The 15,908-nt window shown below is 37.0% G+C and overlaps 1 protein-coding gene across 9 annotated transcripts in view; it reads left to right on the top strand.

Moving 5' to 3' along the window:
• Positions 1–15,908, top strand: part of dlg5a (discs, large homolog 5a (Drosophila)) — a 71,631-nt gene that overhangs the window by 45,892 nt on the left and 9,831 nt on the right. For 6 of the 9 annotated variants that reach the window (XR_010895192.1, XM_067385888.1, XM_067385891.1 and 3 more), the window contains 10 exons: positions 3,428–3,548; positions 5,840–5,984; positions 6,857–6,981; positions 7,077–7,169; positions 9,194–9,362; positions 11,827–11,989; positions 12,403–12,536; positions 12,630–12,794; positions 13,251–13,434; positions 15,527–15,675. Coding sequence is in view for 8 of the 9 variants with exons in the window: in XM_067385888.1 (XP_067241989.1) it covers positions 3,428–3,548; positions 5,840–5,984; positions 6,857–6,981; positions 7,077–7,169; positions 9,194–9,362; positions 11,827–11,989; positions 12,403–12,536; positions 12,630–12,794; positions 13,251–13,434; positions 15,527–15,675 (1,448 nt within the window). In the remaining variant the exon portion in view is untranslated. The remainder of the gene's footprint in view (positions 1–3,427; positions 3,549–5,839; positions 5,985–6,856; positions 6,982–7,076; positions 7,170–9,193; positions 9,363–11,826; positions 11,990–12,402; positions 12,537–12,629; positions 12,795–13,250; positions 13,435–15,526; positions 15,676–15,908) is intronic. The other 3 variants (XM_067385892.1, XM_067385890.1, XM_067385886.1) reach the window with 1 other exon arrangement.

Here is a 15,908-nt window from a genome sequence, read left to right as displayed (position 1 = left end):
CTGACCCCAAAAATAAAAGACACTGTTTTAAATATTATTCTACCTTTTAGAGTGAAAAAAAAATAAAAATAAAAATAAATATATATATATATATATATATATATATATATATATATATATATATATATATATATATATATATATATATATATATATATATATATATATATATATATATATATTTTATTTATTTATTTATTTATTTATTTTGGTGTTAAATATTTCAAATACGCTACAATGATTGTTTGGTCAGTTGTGGTTTTAAGGCTAGTTAAAGAGAAACAACTGCACACTCACTGAAGCATCTAGGCTTGTTTATTCAAGTTATCAAATACCTTGACAAAGGCTACTAGCCAAAACGTTGGTGAATAAACAAGCCTAGATGCTTCAGTGAGTGTGCAGTTGTTTCTCTTTAACTAGACTGCATTTTTTCTTCAACTTGCACGTTTGCAGGTGTGCGTTTGCTATGCCTCATTTGCTTTATTAGTCAGTTGTGGTTTTAAACCATTTCAGAGCAAATACATAAATAGTTTGAATATGATTTAAAGCAGCAGTGGTTCTCAACTGATTTTTCCATGGTTATTAAGCCCAATTTAGCCCAATTTAACCTAATTTAACCGAAGTCATTTAAAAATATACAAAATAACACAAATAAAGTGGCATTTTGGGTTCACGGAAACAGTAAATACACAATACTAACATTTATTGGTATTATTAATATTTATTGGTACTTTTTTGGTAATTTCTTCACTTATTGACAAAATAACTACATTGCATGCATGTAATTTCTCGTGCACTTTATTTATAATGAAGTGATATACATAGCCCACAGCCACAATTGAAAAGCATACGCTACGAGTAGGGCTGGGTACCGAACTCGATACTTTTTAGGTACCGAACGAACTGCCTCGATACTATCGAGTATCGAAAAGTGTCTTGTCATTCGGTACCAAATTTCGGTACCTCAGAATGGAGCCGAGGAGAGGGGCGGAGAAATGCTTTCGCTGTCTCGTTGAGGAGCAAGTAACGTTGCGCTACATTGTTATTTATATCTAAATATATAAAACTATACGCGCGAGAGAGACCCTATGTGCGAGAGGGCGATTGAATCAACGGTTTCGTTTTCAGTTTATCTCCGAATGGACGGTTGAGAAACGGCTGTTTATGTGAGCAGCCGGTTCACTACAGATACTGTTAACAGAAAACAAAAGTGTAGCACTGCCTGCAGAAACAGCGGAACGCGCAATGTTTTTTGTAGTCTAAGGTACAACACATAGCAGCTTTACATCAGCGTTCGTCCCTCAAGTCTATGGAAACACGCGACCGATTCGTGACAGGCTCGTTCGCCTGCACGAGCACAGGCTCTGCCTCTGGCTCCAGAACGCGAACAATTCTGCTGAAAAAGGGGTATCAGCGTCCTCCTGATACTGCGGATAATTTGCGGGTCTGGCCAAGTAATAATAAAAAAAAATAATAACATTCAAATTAATTGCGGGTGGATGAGAGATGAATCATTAATGTGTTGATTTTAATAAAGACACAGAACTCTTATTTCACGGTAAGACGCAACGAACTTGCGTCACTCTTACTTCCACTTTGATCTTGTTAATAATAATTAATTTTTTGAAGAACAATTGCTGAGTGATTTTAAAAAAGAGCCTCACATACTTAATTTTTGCATTGAAAACTAAACTTTATTAAAACTATTTGCACTGATTTATTGTGTTGGGTAAATTTTTTTTAATTTGTGCTTTTTTTATTCCCCGCAGTGGCTCAGGAGATGAGTCTTTGAGTCTGAAAAAAAGTCAACAAAGTTAAAATATAAAACCAAAGATTTTTTTGAGGTTATGTAATCTTGTTTAAACATATTTTATAAAACTGGTACCGAAAAAGGTATCGTTTAGGTATCGGTATCGAAGTCAAGGTATCGGTATCGTCTCGGTATCGAAAATTTTTGAACGATACCCAGCCCTAGCTACGAGCACAGTATAACAGCAGGAAGGAAAGGAAAGTTTGTTTTTCTGGGGTGAGAGTTTTTATTTCATAACAAGTTATGAAAATAACGTTAGAAAATGGGCGCTGTCGTATAACCTGACATCTAACCGCAGATATTAAAGGACAATGCGTTTTTCTCAGACATTCTTTAATTAAACTGCTTCTGACAGAAGAGTCAACAGCTTTCACTCACATCTTTCAAAATAAAAAAAATTTAAATTTTAAAATTTTGTTTGACTGCAGACTCCGCGACCCACTCAAAACGGTCTTCCGAATACTGACTTAAAGGTTTCCTCGAATGAAAAATTGAATTTATCTTGGCATAGTCAAATAATAAGAGTTCAGAAATGACATACAGTGAGTCTCAAACTCCATTGTTTCCTCCTCCTTATATAAATCTCATTTGTTTAAAAGACCTCAGAAGAACAGGCAAATCTCAACATAACACCGACTGTTACGAACAGTTGGGGTGTACGCCCCCAATATTTGCATATGTCAGCCCATGTTCCCAACATTATGAAAGGCATTAGACAAGGGCAGGCAGTATTAACGTCTGGATCTGTGCACAGCTGAATCAACAGACTAGGTAAGCAAGCAAGAACAATAGTGAAAAATGGCAGATGGAGCGATAATAACTGACATGATCCATGATAACATGATATTTTTTTTAGTGATATTTGTAAATTGTCTTTCTAAATATTTCGTTAGCATCTTGCTAATGTACTGTTAAATGTGGTTAAAGTTACCATCGTTTCTTACTGTATTCACGGAGACAAGAGCTGTCGCTATTTTCATTATTAAACACTTGCAGTCTGTATAATTCATAAACACAACTTCATTCTTTATAAATCTCTCCAACAGTGTAGCATTAGCCGTTAACCATGGAGCATAGCCTCAAATTCATTCAGAATCAAATGTAAACAATATAACAGTATACAATACTCAAATAATCCGACGAATGCATGACTCATGCATGACGAACACTTTGCAAAGACCAATTTGAGGGTTATATTAGCTGTGTAAACTTTGTTTAGGCACTGTTTAAGGCAAGCGTGAGCTCCGTAGGTGGAGAGCACGAGCATTTAAAGGGGCCGCACAGCATAAATCGGCTCATATTTAATGATGCCCCAAAATAGGCAGTTAAAAAAATTAATTAAAAAAAAATCAATGGGGTTTTTTGAGCTGAAACTTCACAGACACATTCAGGGGACACCTTAGACTTATATTACATCTTGTAAAAAAACGCTCGATGGCACCTTTTAAAGAATGAAAAATTGAGTATATTTTATTAGCCAACCAACCATTTTTTACAATATTCTATAATATGTAGAATCTTTAACTGTAACTTTCTATAGAACTGTATACTGCATTATCTAATGCTGTGTGTGTGTGTTTGTGTGTGTGTGTGTGTGTGTGTGTGGGTGTTTGGCAGAGTTACTCAAATGATGGTGACTCTATGGAGCAGAGGGAAATACTGCGTTCCTCTCCTAACCGACCTCATAGACACAGCGTGGGTTTCGTGCCTACAGCCTATAATGGAACCCTGCCTCCCAGTGAGTTACACCCGCTTTAATCAGAGCTCAAGTCGCCCATGGTGCATTTCATTGTATCTCTTTAACAACATACTCTCTATCTACATTTGCTCTGTGGAGCACAGTTCATCTTTATTCTGATCAAGGCGGCCTAAAGAATTTATGTTTTACTTAATTTTATGGTGAAGTCAGTACTGAGTAATTGAATTGCTCATTTATGATAATCATGCTGAATATGTATGAACGGGCTTGTTGAACAAAACCTATTTATAATATTCTTCTTTGAATGTTCATGCCATCTCTTAGTATGAAAATGCAGGTCTCAACAATTGTTCCTGATTCTTTCTCACAGCATAAGGCCATCCTTATTGTTGAGCCCTAAAATGTGTCTATTCGGTCTCGTTTAATGCATTCACATTCAATATTTACATTTTATTTTTTCATATAAAAACATAAAACATTGTCAGGACTGTCGATTTTTGTAGAAACAGGACAAACCACTGTGGGTGCTGCTTGATGCACCTGTCACATGACTAGACAGTTCACATGGGGTTTGTGTGATAATGAGGTCTATTTTTACTTGATTTGAATATTCAAGCTTTGGCCAGGGTTTCTGCCTTCTGAGCTTCCCTGCCGTTTGCTCATCTGTCACCCAGAGCAGCTGGCTTTACTTAAAGGTGGAACTCAATTCTGAACACAAGTGAAAGCGAGGCACATTACAGCAATGTGTAATGTCTACGCTTTTACGCATATAGTTGTTAAAGCATGGAAATTGCACATTTCCCATGTTTTTTGTTATGGGAACCATTACATATTTTAGAGTTATCTATTATCCAACATAACCTATGATAAAAAGTATCTAAGTAAAATGAAGGGGCCTGTCCTATCTTTTTTAACGCATCATTTACCAAAAATAAATAAAAAATTCCTTAAATTTGGACACTGAAGACGACAATGGACAGTCAGTGACTGCCGCAGAATTGGCTACAGAGCTAAATTTCATCTGTAGTCCCTGGATAGGAGAAAGTGAAACATAGCTTAAACATTCATTAAAATAATATTTATTATAATATTCCTCACTTAATAATTGAAAACGCATTCCAAATAATACAATACAAAATAAAAATATAATACAAAAATAATATAAAACAATATAAAAATACTTACAAAAAAGTTACACTACAATGGGTATTACATCTAAACTAAACATGGAAGAAGAATAAATAAATAAAAATAATAATAAATATAAAACTACCAAAATTGTATAACTAAGTGTTCAATAATCACGTTTGACTCATCTTTAACCATATTTTCAATCGTAACATAAAATGTGCAAGAGTAAAACATGGTCTGATTTTATTTGGTATCTTGTTCCAGTTATAAACATGTAACATGCTTTTTGAATGTCAGGTGAGAGTCTAAAATAACTTGAAACTCTAAAATAAGTTTAAAATCTGGCACAATTTGTAAAAGATTTTTGGTTGGACCTCTTCCTCCTTTTTAATTTTAAATCCATGCATGCAGTTTTCTGAATATTTAATATCAAGCAGAACTGAGTAAGCCATCTGGACAGGCTTCTGAGAGATCATTCAGGTACAAACTAAAAAGTAAGGGCCCCTGTGGAACTGTTTCTTTGGGAAGATGTATCCAGGCGCACTGTTTCCTTGTTGTTAAATAAGATTCAGTCCATTTCATTGTATTAACTGAAAAGTTTAAATATGATAATTTAGATAAAAGTATATTATGGTTTATTGTATCAAATTCCCTAATGTAGTCAACACTGCTTTCAATTCTGTAAGTTATTGAAAATAAAAATAATCAATTTTTTTTTTCTTTTATATAGGAGAAATATAAATTTGAAGTACAAACATTTGGTCAAAAATGAGCTATTCTGTACTGAGTGACAGCATAATATAGGCCAAGATTGAAAACCCTGGTTCTTATCATGCTGTCTTAGTTTAAAATTAGCTTAGTTAAATTGATTTAATTTTCATTTCGATGCTTATTTAATGTTCAAAAACCAGTCACACAAATAAAACTCTGCATGTCCCAAATTTTGCTAAGAGTGAAAAATTGCAACCCAGATAGAACATAAAATTGTTCACATAGAAGTCAGTGGTCGACCGGTGGTGGACGATCAACGTTTTCTGAAGGGTAAACACCTTTCACTTGATCACAGACAGTTTTGACTCTCGACTATCGCAGTAGCCACAAAAAAAGAGTCAGAAATGAAAGATCTGAGCTCAGCGGGCAGTTGAAGGTTCTCATTGAATTGTGTTATTGGTTATTATGTGGTTGTGTTTAAACTTCAGACTCAGCACATCGAGGACTGGCCCCCTGCTCTGCGGTTACAGCCGTTATGAAGAACCCCGTTTACATGGTGCGCAGTCACAGAGTTCACACTAACAACTGCCCTTCTGTCACCAGCCAGATCAATCAGCAGCACACACACCCCAGGTACCACAGTTCCCACTGAGATAACCAACACACACACATGTACTGTACTTCCACTGAAGACTGTACCTCCATGAAATATGGCAACTCTCTGAGATACAAAGTGAACGTGATTTCACTTTAAGTAGATGATGTTACTGGAATAACATCCATGTTTATCCTGGAACAACATTCCGAATAACCAATCAGATTTGAGGGATTGATTTAAAGTTAAAAAGATGAAAATTCTGTCATCATCTGACCCTCAAGTCTGCTCAACACAAAAGAAGAGATTTAGAAGAATATGACCTAACCAAACTGTTGATGGGACCCCATTGACTTCCATAGTATGGAAAAACAAATACTATGGAAGTCAATGGGGTCCTTATTGGTTATCAGCATTCTTCAAAATATCTTAATATGTGTTCAGCAGAAGAAAGAATTTCATACAGGTTTGGAACAACTTGAGGGTGAGTAAATTATCACAGAATTTTTTGGGTGAATTATCCTTTTAATGTCAAGTTTAGGCTTACAACAAAGGTTAGGGGCTTTGACACCATTCTTATTCACCTATAATTTTCCTCAAATTTTAGGGTAAAGTTATGGTAAGGCTTAGGTTAAGGGGTAGGGGTAGAGTTTTTTTTTGGACAAGAATGATGTTCCAGGACCAACAAAAGATGTTGATCCAGGAACAAAATCACAGCTACCCATCTAAGTACAGGACAAGTGCATCCTAAATGTCAACAAGCATTTCATTATGTCGTACTAAGAACAAATTAGCCGTTGTAGGTCATAAACAGCATAATTATTTACTTTCTCGGGAGAATAATTGTTCCCTCTCCCCATAATGAGTGTTTGCTGATCTGGCCTGCTCAGTTTTCTTCTCTCCATCTCAGTCCTCAGCATCAAGGACATCTAAGCCTGGACCTGAGCCAGAAACGCACCGCAGACTACTCTGAGTCGTCCCGTAGCAGCCGGGCTTCACACGGCACCAACTCCCTGCCGTCCAGCGCTAGACTCGGTCAGTCTCTCTTTAATAATATATGTCATCTGTTCCCTCTCACACACTAAACTATTTTGGTCTCCTCATCATCTTCTCCTCCTTTTTGTTTCAAGAAGGTTCATCAAATAATTTGCAGTATCGCACTGAAAGGATAAAGATTCCCTCCACACCACGCTATCCTCGCTCCATACTGGGCTCAGACAGAGGTGAGCCTCCTCCTAAGAATACAGCATCTTTGAATTCATCTTAGTCACGTTTCGATCTACGTACTGTACAGTATAGACTAAAATAAATAAATTTAGCATTTTAATCCAATTTTTAATTCAGTGTTTTTCTTCCACACACTGCTGTTGGTAAAAGTGTAAATAACTACCACCAGCAGCAATATGGTACAGGAAAGGAAATTAAAATGTCAGACTAGGCTAAATCAAGTAAAACATGTCAAGTAGAGAACACTTTGCACAAACAAGCCTGACATTTGTGTACACTGAAATATTGGAAGCCTGAATAAATAACCTGAGGCAAAGAGTCTATACTTAATATAGTGCATATAAAAAATTTCTTTAACTAGTTATGAATCATACACATGTACAGTAAGTTTCCATTGGCTTCCAGGGTCAAATATGCTGTAGATAAACTAGAGGAGATTAAAGGGATAGTTCACCCAAAAAATGAAAATTTGATGTTTATCTGCTTACCCCCAGCGCATCCAAGATGTAGGTGACTTTGTTTCTTCAGTAGAACACAAATGATGATTTTTAACTCCAACCGTTGCCGTCTGTCACTTAAATAATGGGAACTTCTACTATAAGAATAAATAAAACTTGCATAGACAAGTCCAAATTAAAACCTGCGGCTCGTGACGACACATTGATGTCCTAAGACACGAAACAATCGGTTTGTGTGAGAAACCGAACAGTATTTATATAATTTTTACCTCTAATACACCACTATGTCCAACTGCGTTCAGCACTCGCTTAGTGAGGTCTGATCACGCTCTGACAACGGCAGTGATGTCTCGCGCATTGACAACGGCAGTGATGTCTGACACTCATTGAAGTATATGCGCGAGACATCACTGCCGTTGTCAGAGCGCGATCAGACCTCACTAAGCGATGGCTGAACGCAGTTGGACATAGTGGTGTTTTAGAGGTAAAAAATGATATAAATACTGTTCGGTTTCTCACACAAACTGATCGTTTTGTGCCTTAGGACATCAATTTATCGTCACGAGCCGCAGGGTTTAATTTGGACTTGTCTATGCAAGTTTTATCTACTAGCATTATTTGACTGACAGACGACAATGGTTAGAGTTAAAAATCATCATTTGTGTTCTACTGAAGAAACAAAGTCACCTACATCTTGAATGCGCTGGGGGTAAGCAGATAAACATCAAATTTTCATTTTTGGGTGAACTATCCCTTTAATTGTTTTTTATCCCAAAGTTTCCTTTTGTACTAGGACAGAGCAATATATCGTACATTCATTGTATATTTGTGATCATTTTGTTGGTAATTTGAAATGGGCAAATATCGAGCCTGGCATTTGACTAATTTCACAATCTTTTCTTGCTTCATGACTTTGTAGGATTATGCTCACCAAGGCTGCGTTTATTTGGTCAAATACACATAAAACACGGCAATTTTGTAAAATATTATTACAATTTCATAGAACTGTTTCTATTAAAAATTAATGTTTAAAATGTAATTTATTCCTGTGACACAAAGCTAAATTTTCAGCATCATTACTCCAATCTTCAGTGTCACAAATCAATCTAATGTGCTTAAGAAACATTTCTTATTATTATCAATGTTGAAAATGGTTGTGCTGTGTAATATTTTTTGTGGAAATGATAGATTTTTTTAGGATTTTTTATGAATAGGAAAGGAAAGCAAAAAGACATTTATAAAAACATTATAAATAAATTTACTATTTCATTTATTTAAAAAAAAAAAAAAAAAAAATGACCCCAAACTTTTGAAAATATAGAGCCTTAGTAAATATTGCTATTTGTTACTGTGTATTATGTTGGTACATTTAAATAAATTTATACTTTAACTGCATTCAACATTTTGAATCCATAACATAAAGATATATTATAGCAAATTCTTAAATATAACGATTTATATTGATTATTGTCCGAAGGTGTCAAAATTGTTTCCTGTAAATTCAAGCTTTCTAGAACTCTAGAACACATGCTGACTGTTGTTTTATCCATGTTGTTCATCAGGGTCACTGTCTCATTCAGAATGCAGCAGTCCCAGTCTCATCACCCCACCCTTGTCTCCTCTCAATCTGGAGACATCCTCGTTCGCCTCCAGCCAGTCTCAGAGCTCCATCTCCACCCTTCCCAGGATCTCCGTCAGCCCTGTACCCACGGGAGAGCGGAGAAAAGACAGGTACACTCCCGCTGCCTCTGTCCCTTCCTGCTGCGCACCCCCTCCCTACAGCCCCTTCATCAGGTTGCCAAGCAACAGCTCGCTCTTATCCACGTACAGCAGCCCGGCGAGCTCAGAAGCCCTTTATCTGACTCGAATAATTGGACTGTGCATGAATATAGAATAATGTATGTTGAAGGATCAGTCGTTCATATCACCGTCGCTCACTTAATGAGAACTTATTTTAATCTGCACCATCATATAAAATTCAGATCGACTTTTAGTGGAGATTTGTAAACTAGGTCGCTCATTCCAGTTGTTCTTATGCATTTATTATAATTCTTCTCTACATATTTGTCTTCTTCCAGAGTCCCTTGTGTGTGTGTCTCTCTCTCTCTTTCACAATCTGTTTTTCTCCTCTCTTCTTTGCTCCTCTGAATCTTTCAGATCTCTGTACCGTAACAGATCCTTTCTGAGAATCCCTCTGGCTGCTAGGCCTAGGTTCTCCTCTCTCAGAAGCTTGAGGTTTGTTCCCTGCCAGTTACGCACAGGGAATGCCTGACAAACGTACTTGTTTGCTCCAAGTGGTTGGCTGTAGAAATCCTTGCTTCTCTGTCTTGTGTTGGTATACAACCCAGGCGTTGTGCTAGTGGTCCTACGATAATTAGATTTACCACATGGAAATACAAAATTACAGAAGTAAATTGAGTTGGAACAGCACTTCACATGACTTTGACCTAGTGTTCTCAAAAGTAGCGAGTTCGGTACGAAGTTGGAACTGAAATTTTTAAAAATGTGATGGTTTGAGCGCTGTTGAGTGGATTCTTAACTTCTCTGATTGGCCATTGTTCACACGCTCAACAGATATGTCTGTGATTGGCTACAGTGATCAACAATTCAAAAACATGTTGTAAATAGACATCAATGATGCTCTTCACTAAGCGCTTACACACGTGAGCATTTGAAAGCAGGTGCTCCCGCTTTCGGATTCAAACACTTCCTTGTGTTTTCAAACGCTCCCTTGCGTTGATTATTGTAGCCAATCACAGACATATATGTTGAGCTCGTGAACACGATGGCCAGTCAGGTGTTTATGAATCCACTCAAAGCGTCACATTTTTAACATTTCAGTACCAACTTGGTATCGAAGTCTGTACTTTTGGCAACACTACTTTGACCAGTTAGTCAGCTAGTTGTTCAAGCAACCCAATGGCTGATTCTTAAAATGTCTAGTTTTGCGAGTCCCTATTTAGTTTTAATAATTCTGTCATTTACTCACCCTCATTTTTAAACCCATAAAACTTTCTTTAAACTTTTTGCACTTCTATTGAAAGTGCATGCATCCAAAACTTGAACGCTTCAGAAAGTTCATAAAGAAGACATTTTAATCAACGCACATTCATGTGAATAAAATAATCAGTTGATTATTTGAAAATAATCAAAATCTTTTTTCAAATCGTTCAATTGATATTGATTACTTTTACTATTTCAAAGCTTAAACGTTTTGCATGGATTTTAATGGTGGGACCGAAGTCTCATTTTTCATTAAATATATTCTTCATTTGTGCTTCGAAGATGAACGAAAGTCAGTCATGTATTAAATGACATAAGGGTGAGGAAATGATGACAGAATTGTCATTTCAACTGTCCCTTTAATACGCCTACATGGAGGGGATCAAGTTTATGAATCACTGTCAATAGTTTCCTTAAAGTGGAGTTTAATTGGTGTTATTAGGTAATTTTACCTGCTGCTTCTAATTTACTTTTTTGATTAACCTACTCAGCAAGAGATTCCTCATGAATGTTAAATCAGCAGATTTAGCTATTTTTGGAGTAAATGTCTTCTTAAGTGCTTAAGGTTCTGGAGTGGAGAGACATTTATGATTTGCATGTCAGTTTGGCTGCTCTCGTACTGAAAAGATCCAGATTTTCTCAATCAATCAAAAAAAGCTTCTGTAAGGAATTATTACCATGCGTGAAATGACAGGCATGTCTGAAATGGGTGTCTTGACAAATCAAACCTATCTATGATGATAGACAGGTCATCGCTTACAAAAGCTTCAATTTCTTTACTCTGGGATGCAGAGGTCTGTTTTGAAATGCTGTGTTCTTGTCAGTGAAGCGTATATATTTTGTTTGGACTTGGAGCTGTAACATTAAAGCATGCTTTTACTTGTTTGAGCAGTAAATCAGTATTTACAGGCGTATTTAAATGTTTAGGTTAGAAGAATAAATGTACAACCTTCTGGATCTTTTATTGAAGTCCTGTATGCACACTCCCTCCGCTTTCTATCCCGTTTTTGTGTCTGTGTGGCAGTAAGTCCTCCAAACTGCCCGTTCAGTAAATGTCTCTTGCTCTACATCCACCTGCATGGTTCTCCCCTGTCTAAGACATCTTCCCTGGCTAAGACCTGCAGACCAGATTCTGTCTCAGCTGTTGATTATCTCTGATCTTGAAATTCAACCACTTTTATTGCTCTGGCAGGCCGTACTTGGAGGAGCCAAGGAATGTCATCGTGCACAAAGGGGCGGAGCCTCTTGGCATCTCCATCGTGAGTGGAGAGAATGGTGGAATCTTTGTCTCCAAGGTGACCGGGGGCAGCATCGCACACCAGGCTGGGCTGGAATATGGAGACCAGCTACTGGAGGTTAGTATTACATCAATACTGTACATACATATCCCAGATGGGCTTTAAGAGAGAAGAATAAAGATATTGGAAGGTTTGCCAATGATTAAAGGTTGTTTTTTTTTCTTTTTTGTTTGTTTGTTACATTTTTAGGGCAAATGTAAATTCATGATCATTTTTATTTAAATACAGGCCAATTAGAGAATTCCACATAAGTAGTGTTTCTATATTTAACATATTGAACACATCACATTTTGTTGTATTTTTTTATTTTTTTTTATTTTTTTAACCAATTTTTGCTGTCCTGCTAAATGATGAAAATATAAGTAAAGAAAATCATTTTTTTTCTTCTTGAGATCAGTAAAGCTGCATGTCATGTTAAATATTAATATGCATTATGAAGCTCACATTCATTGTGGTTTCTTTTCCCTCAGTATAATGGGATAAATCTGCGTAATGCCACTGAACAGCAAGCACGGCTTATCATTGGCCAGCAGTGTGACACCATCACGATCATGGCCCAGTACAACCCACACATGTATCAGCTTGGCAACCACTCTCGCTCCAGGTACAGCCCTTTTCCCATTCATTTTTTGCTTAGGTGAATGCATATTTGATCGCAAAGCAGGTGTGGCTTATTCTTGACCATATTGTTCCATAGTTCCCGCTTGGAGCCAGTGAGCACTCAGTCCACCCCACAGGGCAGTGGAGCCGCCACCCCAGATAACCACTCAACCATAGACACCCTGAGTGAACAGGATGAAGGAACGCTCACCCCATCCTCCAAACAGACGACACCCACCACCAGTCCCAACAGCTTCATCAGGTACTGCACAAATTAATACACAGATTTTGCTGTCTACTGCCTACATACAGTATTGTTCAAATGTTTGGGGTCTGTAAGATTTTTTTTTTTTTTTTTTAATTGGTGAAAAGTGACAGTAAAGACATTTTATACAATATTTTTTTACAAAAGATTTCTATTTCTAACAAATAAATAAATGTTCTTTTAAATTTTCTATTCAAAGTATCTTTTTTTTTTTTAAATCATGGTTTCCACAAAAATATTACGCAGCACAACTGTTTTCAACATTGAAATAATAATAATAATAATAATAATAATAATAAATGTTTATTGAGCACCAAATCGACATATTAGGTACCTTTTCTTAAAAGGAAGCATAAATATGGAGCTTACTTTTTGGAACTGTCAGGGTTACACAACATGAAATCCACAGACTTTGGGTGGCCAGTCTGATTCTGTGTCTCTCTTGAATGTCAGAATTTCTTCTGAGAGTTCCAAGAAAGTTCCGGAGCCTCGCTTGGTAACGGTGAAGAAGACTCAGGTGGAGTTGGGCATTCAACTGTGTGGAGGAAACCTGCGGGGGATCTTTGTGGAGAGGCTGGAAGAGGACAGTCCTGCCAGAGGAGGAGATGGTCTTGTGCCTGGGGACATGATACTTGAGGTAAATGAAGCTACTTCTCTGTCTGTGTAATGCTTTTTGGAGACTACTGTGAATGGAAATATAACCCAAGACAGCAAAACTTGGTTGGAGAATTTTTGTACTTCCTTTTTTGGGAGTGTTATATGCTTTACACTGCCTCGAATGGAATAATACACTTTTAGCAACAGCCCTGTTGGCTACTGTTACAATCAAGAGTCAAGACAAATAGGTTCCCGGAGTCATCTTAGCATTGGCAGTGGGGCAGTTAGACTTTTAACTCAATCTGAACATATATCATTATCACCATATAGTGCTGCAGTGATAATATATTTCACCCTGGTACGCTCAACAAAAAGCCAAAAGGATTTTTCCATCGGCTTTTAGAAAATAAGCGCTTTGACCAACAAACGTTTATAATTCTTATAACTTTTGTTTATCAAGACAACTTTTATGCTTCTGATAACTCAGTCTTTATTTAAATTCTACAAGTTGGAAGGTTTGAATATTTTGCAAGAGTGTGAGTATAGTGACAGTATAGTGTATAGAGTATAGTGGATGTGGCAGACCAACATCAGTGCCAGGCCATTGTTGAGCGTCTGTCAGCTCAGTTTTTGCAGTGTGTTCTTCACTGTCAGCACAAGTCGGACCCCATCGACAGCTTTTTGGCTGATTGAGCATGTTGAATTGGCATCAGTTGGTGAGAGAGAGCTTGAGCTCTGATTGGCTGTTCAGTTTAGTGATGAAAGTGAATAAACAATGAAGTCAGAGGGCATACAGAGAAGGCTGTTCTAATTTTACCTGAGCATTTCAATATGTGAATATTTTCATAACAACATGGCCATCTGGAATGAAGAACAAAATGATTCACATTTAAAAAAAAAAAGAGTTGTCAAAAGTACCGACTTCGGTACCAAGCACTTCGGTTCTCTTCATTTGAAAGGTGTCTGTCAGTAGATCCCTAATTTATCTGCTGATAGATGGATCCACTGATAGATGTTTTCTTTCAAATGCTCCAGTGTGTATCTGTGTAAGTGCTCGGTGAAGAGTGTCATTGATGTCTATTTACAACATGTTTTTGAAGCATTGATTATTGTAGCCAATCACAGACATATCTGTTGAGTGCGGGAACACAATGGCCAATCAGAAGTGTTTAATATGCAAGTCATTTCAGCTCAACTTCTCCAGGCCCCAAATCAGCTTCAGACTCCAGAGAGTTAAGAATCCGCTCAACAGCACTCAAAATGCTAGGGGGGAAATGCTGGTATCGTCACATTTTTTAAATTTCAGTACCAACTTGATGCCGAAGTCGGTACTTTTTTGACAGCCCTAATTTAAAATGGTAAGCAAGCACTTACAGGTTGTATGTCCACAGTCCTAGTTTCGTTTTTTCTTTTTGAATGACGAATATAGACTCCTGCCACCTGCTGATGTAGACAGTTATTTCCTCTCACGCACACATGAAACGAATGTGCTAGTTGGCCATTGGCTGTAGTCTTTGCAGTGTGTTCAAGCACGATTCAGCCCAAATGCACTCAGTGCAAGCTGACAACACAGTTGGCTTTCGTTGCCACTAGTTCTTTGATGTAAGTTTGGTCTGACGCAACCTTAAAAGCAGACTAGTGAGTAGATGAGTTTACCTCTGTAGCCCATTTACCCATTTTTTAAGACACATAAAAGCTTATTAAAAGCAAAAGTGAGGTATTACTGATGTAATTTGTCATAGAATAAAATTTGTGTTATGCACACTATTGCTAGGGTACATTCCAGCCTCGTCCATTGACTGTATTGTTTTCCTCTTAATTCAGATGTCAGCATGATGCATTCCTAACTATTGTTTTTATTGATCACTTCTTTGCTTTCTCATATGTGATGTGAAATTGGTAATATCCCATTCTTGGCATGGACATATTTAGACTTTTGTCAGCCACATTATTACACACTTATTTGCTTTACTAAGACAAGGCAAAGAAGTCATTTTGTTTCTCTACATGTTATGTTAGTTCTGGAATGGAAATCGATCCAGAACCCTTAAATGCATGTTTTATTTTTGAAAAAGATTGGATATTTAAATGAAATGTAACTACACCCTTTCTATCATTCTTTGTTCATCCAGTATGGCCCAGTTAATATGAAGAATAAGACTGTGGAGGAGGCGTACCTGGAAATGCTGAAGCCTGTGGAAACAGTGACGTTCAGAGTACAGCATCGTCTGGATGAGTTCAACCAAGTGAAAGGCACTCCTGGAGATGGATTCTATATCAGGTACAGTGTTTCCCACAGGATTTAGTGAGACTCTGGGGTGGGGGTGATGGACCTCGGCCTCTCTAGAAAGTAAAATGTACAAAATTTTCTTTCAAGATAAAGTTAAATTCGTCAATCTGGTGTACCCAGAGAGTTAAAAAACAAGAGCTCCATCCCAATTTTGTACATTTTAACTTGAAAATTTATATAAAAGTGTGCAAATTGAATAAAGAAAAAAAAAAGTTGGTTAATTG

The sequence above is a fragment of the Chanodichthys erythropterus genome, chromosome 5 (genome assembly GCF_024489055.1).
Source record: "Chanodichthys erythropterus isolate Z2021 chromosome 5, ASM2448905v1, whole genome shotgun sequence".
Classification (NCBI taxonomy): Eukaryota; Metazoa; Chordata; class Actinopteri; order Cypriniformes; family Xenocyprididae; genus Chanodichthys; species Chanodichthys erythropterus.
The sequence above is the reverse complement of the archived record's forward strand: the minus strand, read 5'-3'. Positions and strand labels throughout refer to the sequence as shown.